At 51.1% G+C, this 16,232-nt stretch overlaps 1 protein-coding gene across 4 annotated transcripts in view; it reads left to right on the top strand.

The window, feature by feature from the left end:
- MYH11 (myosin heavy chain 11) overlaps positions 1-16,232 on the top strand; it is a 112,028-nt gene that overhangs the window by 86,862 nt on the left and 8,934 nt on the right. For all 4 annotated transcript variants that reach the window (XM_084763863.1, XM_084763864.1, XM_084763866.1 and 1 more), the window contains 16 exons: positions 1,612-1,743; positions 1,863-2,069; positions 2,935-3,072; positions 3,692-3,815; positions 5,430-5,601; positions 6,132-6,344; positions 6,982-7,126; positions 8,715-8,921; positions 10,298-10,402; positions 10,493-10,645; positions 11,277-11,525; positions 13,760-13,972; positions 14,102-14,314; positions 14,540-14,701; positions 15,068-15,196; positions 15,526-15,614. In XM_084763863.1, the coding sequence (XP_084619989.1) occupies positions 1,612-1,743; positions 1,863-2,069; positions 2,935-3,072; positions 3,692-3,815; positions 5,430-5,601; positions 6,132-6,344; positions 6,982-7,126; positions 8,715-8,921; positions 10,298-10,402; positions 10,493-10,645; positions 11,277-11,525; positions 13,760-13,972; positions 14,102-14,314; positions 14,540-14,701; positions 15,068-15,196; positions 15,526-15,614 (2,651 nt within the window). The remainder of the gene's footprint in view (positions 1-1,611; positions 1,744-1,862; positions 2,070-2,934; positions 3,073-3,691; positions 3,816-5,429; positions 5,602-6,131; positions 6,345-6,981; positions 7,127-8,714; positions 8,922-10,297; positions 10,403-10,492; positions 10,646-11,276; positions 11,526-13,759; positions 13,973-14,101; positions 14,315-14,539; positions 14,702-15,067; positions 15,197-15,525; positions 15,615-16,232) is intronic.

The raw sequence follows: 16,232 nt of genomic DNA, 5'->3' as shown, positions 1-16,232 counted from the left end.
TTTTATGCCCTTGGGTGAATACATTCTTTCCCCCAAGAAAGTATTTATTGAGTATCTGCTATATGTTAGGTGTGTGCTAGTTGGCACCATGGTCTCTGGCTTCATGGCTATGCCAGATGATAACACACAGTTGCAGAAACAGATAATGACAACAGCCGCTAGGTGTGCAAAGGGAACCATGGAGTCCATGGACAGAGGCTCTGGGTACCACACAAGTGGGGAAGAAGCCTGAGGTGAGGCTGCTCCCTGCAAATGTTCCCATGAATCCACATTTAAAGGAACTATGCTGAGAAAACCGTCTTCCAACAAGAGAGGCAGGAATGCAGGCCTCTCTGACAGTGGCAGCTGGCTTTTTCCTTAGCAGCCTCACTGGATCCCCTGTTGGTGGAGATAGTGGTAGACAATCACCTAGTAAAAACAATGCCTCTCCAAGACTGATGAACAGCATGAGCTAGGAAAAACTTGTGATTTTAAATGAGGAAAAACAATATAAAACTCGGCATATTCAGTTCAACACTTGCCTTTTTGTTCTCTTTTTTGAGACAGAGTCTCTCTATGTGGCTCTTGCTGGTCTGGAACTCTCTATGTAAACCAGGCTGACCTTGAACCCACATAGATCCTCCTGCTTCTGTCCCCCAAGTGCTGGGACTAGGAGCGTGAGCCACCATGGCCAACTTTCATTCATTCATTCATTCATTGGTCTTTTGAGACAGGGTTTCTTTGTATAGCTTTGGATGACCTGGACTCACTTTGCAGACCAGGCTGGCCTTGAACTCACAGTGATCTGCTGCCTCCGCCTCCCTAGTTGCTGGGATTGGAGGCATGTGCCACCAGGCCTAGCGTCAAGACTATTTTTAAACAGGAAAAAATTATTTATTATGTATACAATGCTCTGTCTGCATGTACACCTGCAGGCCAGAAGAAGGCATCAGATCACATCATAGATGGTTGTGGGCCACCCTGTGGTTGCTGGGAATTGAACTCAGGACCTCTGGAAGAGCAGACAGTGCCCTTAACCGCTGAGCCATCTCTCCAGCCCCTTAAACAGGAAAAATTACTAGAACAGAATGCACTATCCTGACAGTGACTATGACAGGGAAACCGTGGTGGGGGATTTTTCTCTGTTTTCCTAGCAAAGATGAATAACTATCTCCAACTCCCTTGTTTCTTTCTCCTTTCATTTTTCATTTTGTTCTAATAAACTGGTCTAATGAAAGGCCCATGGAGTCAGGGTATAGCTCAGTGATAAAGCACACAGCTCAAGGAACACCCAGCATTGAAAAAAAAAGAAAACCCACAACTAACCAAACACAAACAAAAAACAAAAAATAAGAAGTCCCTTGCCTTTGCCATGCTAGGAGTTTGGACTCAGCAATTCTGTCTTGTGGACGATGTTCCTAGAGATTGTTCTAGAACATAAGCCATATCTCTGGCCTCTACCTGTGGATGCCAGTAGAATCCCAGTTTCAATAGCCAATTATACCCCCGGATATTGTCCAGTGTCGCCTAGATGGGTGTTGGTAAAATCACCTGTGAACCCAATCTAATATTTGATGAAAATGGCTCCCATTTGGCCAACAGTACCAATGACGGCTGTGTACATGTCTGCAGGTGAAGCCGCTGCTCCAGGTAACCCGGCAGGAGGAGGAAATGCAGGCCAAGGAAGAGGAGATGCAGAAGATCAGAGAGCGGCAGCAGAAGGCCGAGAGCGAGCTGAAGGAGCTGGAGCACAAGCACACGCAGGTGTGGGCGAGTGTGCAATGGCCTTGGGGTCAGCGCGCACAGCCGGGGGCTCGGCCCGCAGAGAGACGAGGGTCCTCTCTCGGCTGCCGCCTCACCCCGCATCCTCGCCCTGCATGCAGCTGGCTGAGGAGAAGACCCTGCTGCAGGAGCAGCTGCAGGCGGAGACAGAGCTGTATGCTGAGGCCGAGGAGATGAGGGTCCGGCTGGCAGCCAAGAAGCAGGAACTAGAGGAGATCCTGCACGAGATGGAGGCCCGCCTGGAGGAAGAGGAGGACCGGAGCCAGCAACTGCAGGCTGAGAGGAAGAAGATGGCGCAGCAGATGCTGGTAATACATTGCAGGGGCAGCTTGTGGCGGGAACAGACTAGCTATACCCTCGGTGAGGGCATGCCACGACACACGGCCCTGACGCTGGAACACAGAAAGTGAGGCTTAGCAAACAATGGCCATCTGTCCCACACCACAAAGCTAGGGCAGAAACTGAGTACAGGTCTCCAGAGCCTGCTCTGCCCGCTGCCTTGTCTCCCGGATGTTGACCCCCTTCTTGTTAGCAACTTTGTTTAAAGGATAATTGTGCGGGCTATCGCACTGTAACTACATTTGTATGTCAAACAATCCATATTTATCTTAGTAGTCAGCAACTGGGGAGAGAGGGGCTTAGTGAGTGGTTCTGGCTTATGGCCTCTCATGAGGTCAGCAATCAAGATTCTCACCAGGGCCAGTCACTTAAAGGTTCAACCTGGCAAGAAGATGTAATTCTTTGTGGCTTGTTCTATGGCTGTTAGCGGGATGTGCCAGTTTCTTAGCCACCTGATGAGGCTTCTGGGGCTTCCTCCCATCATGGCTGTGGGCTCCTCCCAGGAGGAGGGGGAGGAAGCCATGCTGCCTTCCACATGCTATGCCTCTGAGGTTACAATCTACTCCTTCCTTCCAATTGTGTTAAGAATTCTTAGCCTCCCACACTCAAGGGCCTAATTCCCCTGCCTCCAGAAGGAATGGGCATCAGAAAACATCTGGGTATGGTACCCATGCTCCAGTAAACACGGGCAGCATACATGGCTCCCATCTCCTCCTTATGAAGGAGACAGCCAAGCGCAGCATCCTCACCCCAGCCTCCATACTGGCTAGCTCCCCATCTCCTCCAGTGGCTGTCCCCGCAGAGCTGTGATCCCTGTCTCTCCCCCCAACACAGGACCTGGAGGAGCAGCTGGAAGAAGAAGAGGCTGCCAGACAGAAGCTGCAGCTAGAGAAGGTCACAGCTGAGGCCAAGATCAAGAAACTGGAGGATGACATCTTGGTCATGGATGACCAGAACAACAAGCTTTCAAAGGTGAGTTAGATGTGCCAGGCTCGCCTGCAATGTCACACGTCAGATGCTGCGACGTCACACGTCAGATGCCCATGGCGGCGGCGGCCCGTGAGAATGGAGGACAAGCGGTCACTTCAGTCATCACAAACCCGCCACACATCAGCTAGGCCCTCTGTGCGCTGGGCCTCTGTGGAGCAGGAGGCCAGAGCCCTGCACTGGGGCTTACACTCTGGTGGGACCACAGTAACTGTTCCCATTGTGCCAGGGTTTGAAGATGCTCCCCCTGTTAGGAGTGGAACAGGAGGGAATGTGGGAAGATGTCTAAGGGTTCTTTCTGGAGGAGGGGCGTGAGAGTAGATTGAGGAGTCTTGGGAACAGGACACTGACCTGACGAGCAAGGGAGCTGAGGCAGAGACCAGCTGTCATGAGGCAGGAGTGAGAAGGTCCCTTAGCTGGACCTGAGTGTCCAGGACACACCGGCGCAAGGCCAGAAGTGGACAGCATGGGGGATTCGTAAAGGACTTCCACCACCCAGAACCCCTGGGCCGGTGATCGGAATGGGGGCTCTCTTTACATTGTTCATATAGAAGCTGCTAGAAATAAAACCACTGCGGTGATGGTTTTCCCCTTGCCCCTAAAGGAGCGAAAACTCCTCGAAGAGAGGGTCAGCGACTTGACAACCAACTTAGCCGAAGAGGAAGAAAAGGCAAAAAACCTCACAAAGCTGAAGAGCAAGCATGAATCCATGATCTCAGAGCTGGAGGGTGAGTGAAGGAGGCCAGTTAAGTGAAGCGAGCTGGGCTCAAAAGACACATACCACATTTTCTCTCATAGGTGGAATCTAGATTGCAATATTTTGTTTATATGCTTTTAGTATTTTATTTTCCATTTTCTTTAAAAATGCATTTATTATTGAGTGTGTGTATGTGTATATATGGTGTGTACATGTGTAATGTGTGTATATATGGTGTGTGTGATATGTGTGTGTGCATATGTGTGTGGTGTATGTGTGCATATGCATGTATATGTGATATGCACATGTGTGGTGTATGTATGTGTGCATGTATGTGCATGTGTGTTGTATTTATGTAGTAAGTATGTATGATGGGATTGTCTATGTGTGTGTATATACATGGTGTGCATATGTGGTGGGGGTGTGCATGAGTGTGTATGTGCAGTATGTGTGTGTGTGTGTGTGTGTGTGTGTGTGTGTGTGTGTGTGTATGGTGATACATGTCACAGCATGCACATGGAAGTCACAAGACAACTTTGTAGAGTTGGTTCTCTCCTTCTACTGTGAAGACCCTAGGGATTGAACTTAGGTTGTTAGGCTTGGCTACAGGTGCCTTCACCTGCTGAGTCAACCGGTTGGCCCTATTTTACTTTATTTTTAGAGACAGAGTCTCATGTAGCCTAGGCTGGCCTAAAACTGACTATGTAGCCAAAGCTAGCTGTGCGCTCCTGACCCTCCTGATGTGTAGCGCTGGTATTACAAGTGTGCCACCACGCTGAGCTCATGCAGGGCTGGGGGTTGATCCCAAGGTCTTCTGCATGCAGGACAAGCACTGTCAACAGCCCAGGATCTAGATTTTAAATAAGTGCATGTACACAGGACGTGAAAGTTGAAGGGGCACATGCAAAGAAAGGGGTGTCAAGGTCGGGCAGGTGGCCGAGCAATAGAGAGAGAAAGGGGGAAAGGACAACACCTTTTCTCTCACATGGAATCAGATTTAAAAATAAAAGGAATACCGTGAGAGCAGAAAGAGGGACTGTTTGAGTAAAGACAGACAACCAGGAAGAGGAGGGAAGAGGGACAAGGGGCACAGTGCCATCATGTGTGTCTGTGAACATGCCCTCACAAAGCCCACTGTTCTGCACTGTTCCTATAACACTAATACATCGGGCTGGACAGATGGTCCAGCAGTAGAGAGCACTTTCTGCTCTATCATGAGAAGCAGAGTCTGGATCCCAGCACCCACGTTAAATGGCTCAGAAATGGCTGGGACTCCAGCCGCACAGTCTCCAACAGCCACTCCTGGCCTCCAAAGACACCCTCACACGCGTGCTCACACAATCTGAGACACACACACACACACACACACACACACGTTCAGATAAAATAAGTCATTTTAAGAAATCTAGTAAGCCTGAAAAATCAGAATGGAACCATTAGGAAGACAGGTTATCCTGGGAAAGACACTGTGCTCCACACTATGCTCAGCACGCCCTGGTGGGAAAGGCGCATTTCCCCAGACTTGACATTCCCTGTCCTGGAGCAGGTTCTCGGGCTGCGTGTGCAGCGCCCGTAGCTCAGGCAGGGAGGCACAGGCCCCCTCCTGGTCCCTCCCTGTACTGAGGTAGCCCCGGCTCTACTGCAGTGAGGCTCAAGAAGGAGGAGAAGGGCCGGCAGGAGCTGGAAAAGCTGAAAAGGAAGCTGGAGGGTGAGGCCAGTGACTTCCACGAGCAGATCGCTGACCTGCAGGCGCAGATCGCAGAGCTCAAGATGCAGCTGGCAAAGAAGGAAGAGGAGCTGCAGGCAGCCCTAGCCAGGTGCGGCAGCGTGTGCGAGTCTGTCTGTCTGTCTGTCTGTCTGTCTGTCTGTCTGTCTGTCTGTCTGTCTGTGTCTACGTGTGTCCAGAGGCCCTCTGCTTTTCCAGATGGCCAGAGGCCCTTGGCATCAATGTCTCGTCTCAGACCAGGTCTTCTGCAAGCTTTCCAGCTGTGCTATCACCCTAGACCTCACATTGCACTTCTCTTCCTTCCAAATTCATTCTCCCTTCAGTGCCCCTGCTCCAATAGGATTGCAGCATCTAGGGCACCCAGAACTCCTCATCTGAATGCCAGTTCTGCATGATCAGAGCCAAAACAATGCCCAGGATATTGGGGGATCCGGGTGGAGGTTGGCTCCTAATGGAAAAGCAAAGAATCACTGTGGCATCCCAGGTGACTAAGTGCCATTCCCATGTGACTAACGAGCCTCCTACACTTGGGACACAGGCAGCCAGACCCAGAATAGTTTTTGGTGGCACTGGGTAACCTTGTCTGTGGGGTCTCAATCCTGGGTGTTCTTTCCCGGGCAGACTTGATGAGGAGATCGCCCTGAAAAACAACGCCCTGAAGAAGATCCGCGAGCTGGAGGGCCATGTCTCAGACCTACAGGAGGACCTGGATTCCGAGCGGGCTGCCAGGAACAAGGCTGAGAAGCAGAAACGAGACCTGGGGGAGGAGCTGGAGGCGCTAAAGACAGAGCTGGAAGACACGCTGGACAGCACAGCCACCCAACAGGAGCTCAGGTGCCGGAGGCCACTGGCCGCAAGCAGACCTGAAATCCATGGCCGTCCGTGGCGGTGTCTACAATATGAGTCTGTTTAATTCTATCTGTGGGAGAGTAGCAGTGCAGAGCTGAAAAACGCTTAAAAAGGATAAAACAGATGTCAGAAAGGACATTCTCTCCGGTGCTACCCAGAGTTATGGTTTTTAAGTAACTTCTTCCTCTGTCTGCTTATGTGCATGGGTGTGTTTTATGTTAAATTAAAAAAAAAAAAACATTCATCCTACCACTCAGAAGTGGAGGCAGGAGGATTGTGAATTTGGGACCAGCCTGGCATATAGTAAGCACATAGTTGGTGCTGAATAAACTCAGGCAGTGATAATATTTAAGGGACCGCCGCAGACCACAGACACACTCTTGCTCATCTTTTGTATGCTGGTGTGCCAGCCTTAAGAAGGTCTGGGAGCAGGTAGCATTCTCCTTGTTTCAGAGCTGAGGCCACACACAGGGCTAGAGAGCATCGGCAAGTCACTCTGGTTCCTGCAACAAAAGGACGACTTCCGCTCTGGGCCAGCAGTCCTCGTGTGGCCTTGCATAGTCTGTCAAGGCATCCCCCTGGCTCCTGCCTGAGCATCCCCCACTGTGCTCGTTTCCCCTAGAGCCAAGAGGGAACAGGAGGTGACAGTGCTGAAGAAGGCGCTGGATGAGGAGACGCGGTCCCATGAGGCCCAGGTCCAGGAGATGAGGCAGAAGCACACGCAAGCAGTGGAGGAGCTCACAGAGCAGCTGGAGCAGTTCAAAAGGGTGCGTGCTCAGGAGGTACCCCCCGAAACCGCATCACAATGGCAGACTTCACCCACTCTTGTCTAGAACTTTGGACGTTGAAATGCTCCAAGACCCTAGAAATTTCTGTGTATTACAAGTAAAAGTTCCTACCGCAGACTTCATGAGATGGGTCATAGCCAGGGTGTTGGTCAGTACACCAAGGCACTTGATAACGCAGACAATGCAACAGGAAAACCTTGTTCAGTTTGAGTCCTGTGGTCCCAGGCCCCAAGGCGCTTCTTACATACAAACGCAAATAGCCTACAACCCGAAGAGCCCTAAGATTCCTGCCTCTCAGATGTAGAGAAACTGTAGCCCAGCTATGTTGTGGGGGGACCTGGAAGTAGGTGGTTTTCTCTTCTTCACCCTCCTCACTAGCTGGAGTTCCCCTCAAGTTTTCTGGTTTCACCCAAACACTTTTTTTCCTTAGGTGACACAAAAATGTACAGGGGCTGGTTAGGTAAAACAGCTTAATCACAGAACCAGCAGGGCAATTTAGAGAATAAATGTAAAAGATAAAAGGGAGTGGTGGTGACCAGGACTAAATGGAGTGGGACTGCCACACTAACAGAGCAGCCACTGACTCCATCGGGGCTGATTTTTGCCTTGGGAGAAGTAAGACCTCTGTCTCCAGCTCTTTAGTTTGTGCTTTGAAAGGCAGAATTATAGCCAGGTGCAGTGGCGCCCGCCTGTAATCCCAGCACTCAGAGAGGCAGAGGCAGGCGGATCTCTGAGAGTTCAAGGCCAGCCTGGTCTACAAAGCAAGTCCAGAACAGCCAAGGCTACACAGAGAGACCCTGTCTGGAAAAAAAAAAGTCAGAATTATTGAAATATGTATAATTACTAAACTGTGTAAACACACCAACCCCCCCCAACACACACACACACACACACACTTTTCTTGTGTTTAGACAGGGTCTTATTCTATAGCCTAGGCTATCTTGGAATTTGTAGTAATCCTGCTGCCTCAGCTGGAATTCTGGGATTACAGACAGAAACCACCCTGGCCTGCCTGCCCGCCCCTTTCTCCTTCTCTCCCTGCATCCCTCTCTCTCTCTTCCTCTCTCTCTCCCTCTCCCTCTTTCTCTTTCTCTCTGCCTCTCTTCCCTCCTCTCTCTCTCTTCTTTTGAGACAGGATCTCACTAGATAACACAAGCCTCATATTCACCTGCTGGGTACTTGGATTGCAGGTGTGTGCCACCACAGCTGGCTAAAGTCACCAACTTTAAGTGTACTTTCCAGTGCATTTTGACAAATGTGGCCATCTGAATAAAGAGTGCCACAGTCTCAAGAGTTGCTAAAACAAAAACAAAAACAAAACAAACAAACAAACAAAACTGGGAATCCAGATTTTTCTCAGGGAAACGTCCTAAAATGTGGTAACCTCTACAGAACAGGCCTCAGGGACATGGTATATTTCTATTCGATTCCTGTAGTTAGGAAGCTGGAATCTCAGGAGTCCTGCAGAAGTTCTGTGTGCCCCTCATGTCTTCTGTTGGATGATACAGGCTGGGGTGGGACAGGAAGAGGAGGAGACAAGCCCACCTCCCTCTGCCTCCCTCCGCAGGCCAAGGCAAACCTGGACAAAAGCAAGCAGACACTGGAGAAGGAGAATGCAGATCTGACCGGGGAGCTGCGTGTTCTGGGCCAGGCAAAGCAGGAAGTGGAACACAAGAAGAAGAAACTGGAGGCGCAGCTGCAGGAGCTACAGTCCAAGTGCAGTGATGGGGATCGTGCCCGGGCTGAGCTCAGTGACAAGGTCCACAAACTGCAGGTAAGGGCAGCTCCCCCACGCTGCTGCCCCACGGCCTCTGCTCGGCCTCCCGAGTGCCCCTGGCTGCCAGCAAGTTAGCTTCCTTCAGATGCACCCTTGCATTCCCCTGTGCAAATTCCTCTCATCGAAACCTCATGCATGCACGCAACGAACATTTATTGAGCACCTACTGAATACCAGACACTGTGCTTAATCCTGAGGTACAAGAACAAGGAAGGAGACAGATTGTCTCTGTCCCATCTAAACTCCAGCCCAGTAGGGTGAGAGAGATGGTCACAGGCTCAAAGAGAAAGTCTGGAAGGAGACCACATAATACTGTAAGGGGAAATACAGGGCAGCCTGGAGTGCAGAGGTCGGGTGGGGCCGGGAACGGCTGTCCTCAGGAGAACTAACACTCAGATGCATGTTTCCAAGCACAGGGGATAGTATATGCGAAGGCCTGGTGGCAAATGGGAAAAGCAGAAGGGGTCAAGAGCCAGCGGTGCTGACAAGTTGAGAGAAGAGATGTACAGAACAGGACCAGAGAGGGAAGCTGTGGCCAGATTACAACGGGCCCCGGATGTCCCACTTAGATGTATGTTGAGGTTTTTCCCAAGAGCCAGAGGCAACTGAAGCTGATGAACAGTGGCACCTGGTTGGCTTTGCTTTTAGCTCCATAGACACATTTGGCCTGAGCTTCCATTCCCAAAGAATGACCCCCAAGTTTGATGAACATTTACTGTGCTCACAAGCTAGGATGAGGGAGCAGGGAAACACCACAGCAGTTCCCTGCATTTGAGAACAGGATTTTATAACTCTACTATGCAATGACACCTAAGGCCTTATTATAAATGGGAGAAGTGAGGTCGGGGCTGCAATTGTATACCCCAGACATACCTGTGCAGAGCTGGTATAGAATTCAGAGATGTAGGACGGGCTCTGCTCTGTGCCTTTAGCATCAGCCTCTTTGGTGATGGCCATGAAGAAGCAATGAGTAGGGGTGGGAGCAGGACCAACCTACAGTCATGGACCATCCTGTTTCTTCTCTGGGGATAAGGAGTGAACAAGTCTGGAGTCACTTTCAGTACTGGGACTCTCAGATCTGTAGCTCATCTCTGACAAACTTGGTGAGGACTTGGGATCCAGTGAGGTGGATCCTAACTGGGTCTAGTCAATACAGTGGGGCTCTGGTAGGCCCAGGATTCCCAGCTTGTAGCTGACGGGTTCCAGAAGGGGCCACTGTTGTCCCTTTACCTCCTTGGTATTTTCTGCCACTGGGCACCACAGGTCTGACCCCACAAAGGTGAGTGATGTACTCTGAATAAAATGGGCTTCTCTTGATGACATGTGATCTGAGCTTCATCTCATTGGTCTCTCACTACCCACCCACCCCCCAGAACGAAGTGGAGAGTGTCACAAGCATGCTCAACGAGGCGGAGGGCAAGGCCATCAAACTGACCAAGGATGTGGCATCCCTTGGGTCCCAGCTTCAGGACACCCAAGTGAGTATCCTACTGTGCCATCTGGGACACCTGTAGTGTCCCCTTCCTTGAGGGCATCCCTGGGACCGCCATGTGTGCTTCCCCTTATAGGAGCTGCTTCAAGAAGAAACCCGGCAGAAGCTCAATGTGTCCACCAAGCTGCGCCAGCTGGAAGATGAAAGGAACAGCCTGCAGGACCAGCTAGATGAGGAGATGGAGGCTAAGCAAAACCTGGAGCGCCATGTCTCCACCCTGAACATTCAGGTGTGGACAGCATGCTAGGGCCCACCATGCATCCTCTCCTCTGCTCAGGGGCACATAGTGGGTCCTCTCCCCTCCTCTGCTCTAGGGCACACAGTGGGTTCTCTCCCCTCCTCTGCTCCGGGGCACACAGTGGGTCCTCTCCTCCCCTCCACTCTGGGGCACACAGTGGGTCCTCTCCCCTCCTCTGCTCTGGGGCACACAGTGGGACCTCTCCCCTCCTCTGCTCTGGGGCACACAGTGGGTCCTCTCCCCTCCTCTGCTCTAGGGCACACAGTGGGTTCTCTCCCCTCCTCTCTTCCGGGGCACACAGTGGGTCCTCTCCCCTCCTCTGCTCTAGGGCACACAGTGGGTTCTCTCCCCTCCTCTGCTCCGGGGCATACAGTGGGTCCTCTCCTCCCCTCCACTCTGGGGCACACAGTGGGTCCTCTCCCCTCCTCTGCTCCGGGGCACACAGTGGGTCCTCTCCTTACCTCCTGGGTCCACTGTGACTACTCTCTTCTCTGGGGTCCCCGCGGATCCTCTCCTCTGGGCTAACATAGGTTATTTGCTCAGTAGCTCCCTCTGCTGTTGGATTTCCTCAGTGAGGAGGACAAGAGTTCACTTCTCAGGGCCCAACGTTTGGCTATTCCAGCTCTCAGACTCTAAGAAGAAGCTGCAGGACTTCGCAAGCACCATTGAGGCCATGGAGGAGGGGAAGAAGAGGTTGCAGAAGGAGATAGAAGGCCTCAGCCAGCAGTGCGAGGAGAAGGCCGCCGCCTACGACAAACTAGAGAAGACTAAGAACAGGCTTCAGCAGGAGCTGGATGACTTGGTGGTAGACTTGGACAACCAGCGGCAACTGGTGTCCAATCTGGAAAAGAAGCAGAAGAAATTCGATCAGGTAGGGCTCTTTGCTCACCACTCTGTCCTCTACTATGCACAGTTCTGTGTGGCACTGTGGTGGCACTAGGAGCCTGAATGTTCCCTGGTCTTTGCTGGAAGCAGTGGAAGGCGATCTTGTCTCAGCATGACATACAAGGGCCACCAGGCCAGGGTGTGAACACATCAGAATGCTCGACGTTGAGATTTTTCTAGGTATGTGCACTGTGAAAGCTGCCCATGGGCGCAGCCTTAGGGCTGGCATAAGTGCTAAAAAAAAAAATGAGAGCCATCTATCCCTTCCGCTAAATGACTGCTCGGGAGCTCTGCTGCGTGCTCCAAGTAATTCCAAGCATGTAATCTTTAGAGTATATTGTTTAATGTCTACTTTTAAAAATGGCCTGACTGCATAGTGAGTTGGCCCTGAACTCACGATGTAGCTATAGTTGACTTTGAACTTCTGAACTTCTCATCTTCCTGCCTCCACCTTTGGAGTGCTGGGATCACTGATGCGCCATACTCAGTTTTATTTAATACTGGAGACTGAGCCCAGGGCCTCCTGAACGGTAGGCAACCATTTTACCTACAGAGGCCCAGCCTCTTCCCTCAAAGTGTGTACTTATCATACCATTTCCCACAAATGTTTCATTATGTGAAACTTAAAGCTGCTGCGTAGTCACTGCCAGAACCAACCATTAACACCGGGCTACATGCCTTTTTGTCCTATGTTTTTCATTTGTGTTGGGGGGGGGGGAGGGATAATGGCAGGGTTAGGGTTACTACGTAACTCTGGCTGACCTAGAACTCTCAATGTAGACCAGACTGGCTTTATACTCTCAGACATCTGCCTGCCTCTGACTCCTGAGTGCTGAGATTAAAGCCACCATGCCTAGCCCTGTCCTAGATATTTATAATGAAGATGAATCACAGAAACCCAATATATTTTACCTTTTTCTCATCTTTTGGGTGCATTTCAAAGCAAATTACAAACATCTGTGCTCTTTTCCCTTAACATTTAACACTGCATATTAAAAGAAAGTCAGGTTGGTGAGATGGCTCACTTGTAAAGCTGACAAGATTCAGCCCTAAATTCAGCTCCTAAAACCTACTTGGTGGAAGGAGAGACCAGATTTCCACAATCAGTCCTCTGGTCACCTTGTGGTACACACACACACACACACACACACACACACACACACACACACGTAAATAAATGTAAAAAAAGAAAAAGAAAGAAAAGACGTTTACTTAAATATTTTTGCAGCCAGGTTTGGTAGCACAGGCATGAAATTCTGACTCTCAGGAAGATGAGGCAGGAGGATTATGGATTTAAGGTCAGCCTAGGCTAGGCTCCATAACAAGACTCTGTCTCAAAACACTAATATTAAGTATTATTATTTTATATCTATGAGGTAAATTTACATATGCTGCGCTGCACACCTTTCAACTCTGCAGTCACAGTGCTCTGCAAGATATACCTGTTATGACCCAAATTCCTAAATACTATCTCTAATGTATGTTACATGTTTATTAAACATGATTTTATTTATACATAATGTAGGGTTATTCTAAAACTCACGGATTATTCTGTGAGCCCAAATGCTAGGGGTTCAGAGGCCACTGCTCCCTCAGCAGGCCTCACCATGTTGAGCTTGTGCAGGGGACCCCAGGTCCCCCCTTTCCCAGCAACCATTCTGCTCTGGGCTGCCATCTGCTCCCAATGGTCTCATTTTCCACTCGAGGGCCAGAAGTTATTCAGTAGTTATTTCTACTGCCTTCCTGTTGCTATTCTGTGGGGTTTGGTGTCACCCGTGCTGTTAGGAGGTCTCTGCTGGATTCTGCAAGCCTGGGTTTAGGTGCCATGGTCTGTAAGACGCTGTAACACTCTTCTTCATCAGATAAGAGTCGTGTTATGATGGAACAGAGACATCTTAGCGTGTGTGTAAACATCACACCCTTAGTATGGCGCATGGGGTAACTTCATAAGAAAGATACTTGTGGCTATGCAAGATTAACAAAAACAAAAATGAACAAAACCAAAACATCCAATAGCACATTGTCCTCAGGAGCAGGCTATGCTAACCCAAGGGGCAGTTTGATCTAGAGTGTAAGTAAGTATCCTAGCTGACTTTCACATGTATCTAAATTGCTTGCACTTCCATTGGGCACATTCAGTGTGGCCAGGTCTTTTCCACATCTGAAGTTTGGTGAGCGCCAGCTATGCTAGGGATGCCTCTGAGCCTTGCGTTCTTTCAGTTGCTAGCTGAGGAGAAGAACATTTCTTCCAAATATATGGATGAGAGGGACCGAGCTGAAGCAGAAGCCAGAGAAAAGGAAACAAAGGCGTTGTCCCTGGCCCGGGCCCTAGAGGAGGCCCTGGAAGCCAAAGAAGAGCTGGAGAGAACCAACAAGATGCTCAAAGCCGAGATGGAAGATCTGGTCAGCTCCAAGGATGACGTGGGCAAGAATGTAAGTGGTTCTGCATCTCAGCGACTGGTGGTGCATCAACGAGGTGCATCAGCCTGGTGTGGGCGTGAGAGGGAAGTGGCCTGGGGCTGAGCTGTCAGGAGCCAAGGCCCTGCTCGCTCTGCTTGCCAGGTACACGAGCTAGAGAAGTCCAAGCGCGCCTTGGAGACCCAGATGGAAGAGATGAAAACCCAGCTGGAGGAGCTGGAGGATGAGCTGCAGGCCACAGAGGACGCCAAGCTGCGGCTGGAGGTCAACATGCAGGCCCTCAAGAGCCAGTTTGAACGGGATCTGCAGGCTCGGGATGAGCAGAACGAGGAGAAGAGGAGGCAGCTACAGCGGCAGGTGAGCCGCCAGCTCCCGTCGGTGACTGCAGACCCCCGCATCCTCCACCTCCACTTGCTGCCAAGATTCGTGACCTAAATTCAGCCCCTAAAACCTACTTGGTGGAAACGTGGACACCCCCAACCCCAGCGACACGCATTGGGTTGTGCTGAGTCCCCCGGAGCTCAGGGAGTGGGCGAGTGAGCTGGGGCATCCCTGTAGCCTGTACCCCTCTTCCTGCCTCAGCTGCACGAGTATGAGACGGAACTGGAAGATGAACGGAAGCAGAGGGCTCTGGCGGCTGCAGCCAAGAAGAAGCTGGAAGGGGACCTGAAAGACCTGGAGCTGCAGGCTGACTCGGCCATCAAAGGGAGGGAGGAAGCCATCAAGCAGCTTCGAAAACTGCAGGTGGGTGATGGGGTGTTCAGGGCGGAAGCAACGGGAACGCAGATGGGGAAGAGGCCACGTGCTTCAGTGTGGAGACTTCCGGAAGCAGCTTGCCTCTAATACGGGTGCAGGTCAGCGGGTGACTCTGGGCTGCTACTTAGCCACACACGGGTGGTGGTTTTCTGAGTGAGGCACCATTCCCGGGCTCTTGTCCGCTCCCCTCGCTTCACATGCAGGATTCTGCCACTGCAGGCCTGGGGCCCAGGCAAGCACCAGGGACTCACTGAGATAAACTGGATCCCAAGGGGTTGGCGTGCAGAGGTAAGTCGCCATATGCAGAGCCAGGTGAGTGAAGCAGACCTTGTGTGTCCCGTTTCACTCACACAGGCTCAGATGAAGGACTTCCAGAGGGAGCTGGATGATGCCCGGGCCTCCAGAGATGAGATTTTCGCCACCTCAAAAGAGAATGAGAAGAAAGCCAAGAGCCTGGAAGCGGACCTCATGCAGCTCCAGGAGGTAAGATGCAGGAGGGAGAGGCTCGCTCTGCTGGCAACAGCCCCTCACAGAGCTGTGGTGGGACCCACACTGCTCCCCTAGGCCTAAGGCACCCAGATTTCCTAACCTCTCCCGGCTTCTTTCTGAATGAGTGATCCTCCCTCCCACAAAGAAAGCCTCCCTGAGCTCAGAAGGGGAACTGTGCTCCGACTGTACAGGACAGGTGACAAGAGCAGGGTAGCTACAGCCTCTCTCTCTCTCTCTTTCTCCCTCTCTCTCTCTCTCTCTCTCTCTCTCTCTCTATCTCTATCTCTATCTCTATCTCTATCTCTATCTCTCTCCTACTTCAGGACCTAGCAGCAGCTGAGAGAGCCCGCAAGCAAGCTGACCTGGAGAAGGAGGAGCTGGCTGAGGAACTGGCCAGCAGCTTGTCCGGAAGGTAAGGGAGCAAGGGAGGCCGTCGGACTTGAGGTGAGAGAACAGCCTGAGTATGCCCTGGAACTCCCACTTCAGTGACAGCAAACTCACCGGAGCTCTGACGGGACAGACCTCGGGCTGGGGAAAGGATGTGCCCCAAGGTCTCCCTACCTACTGATTTGGAAATGTGGCCCTTGGCTCATTCTGAGTGAGTAGTGCCAGGGACAAGAAAAGACAGAGGAGATTGTTCCCACCCCCATTCTGGCTTTGCTGGCGGTGGTGTGTGTGTGAGTCCCAGCTCACCACTTCCTAGCAGGATGCATCTAACTTTGCTCTGGTATGGCTCAAAAACTCAAGAGTCTGTTTTTTAAAGGGGCTTATTTTGGCTCATGGTTTCAGAGGACTCAGCCCAAGGTCTTAGGCTCTGCTGGTCCTGGACTCAGGTTACTACAGAGCACCATGGTGACAGGAAGCATGTTGAAGATGATGTTAATTCATGGTAGACAGGAAACAGTGTGAATTCAAGAAGGAAGTGGAATCCCCAAGGATATACGTCCCCTCCCTCCTGTGACCTGCTCCTTCCAACAAGCCTGTTTCCTGAGGCTTCTCACAGCCCAGGGATTCTATCATGTTCTGAATC

Source organism: Acomys minous, assembly GCF_964271855.1.
Source record: "Acomys minous genome assembly, chromosome: 16".
In the NCBI taxonomy this organism is placed as follows: Eukaryota; Metazoa; Chordata; class Mammalia; order Rodentia; family Muridae; genus Acomys; species Acomys minous.
This window is presented reverse-complemented; position numbering and strand designations above follow the sequence as displayed.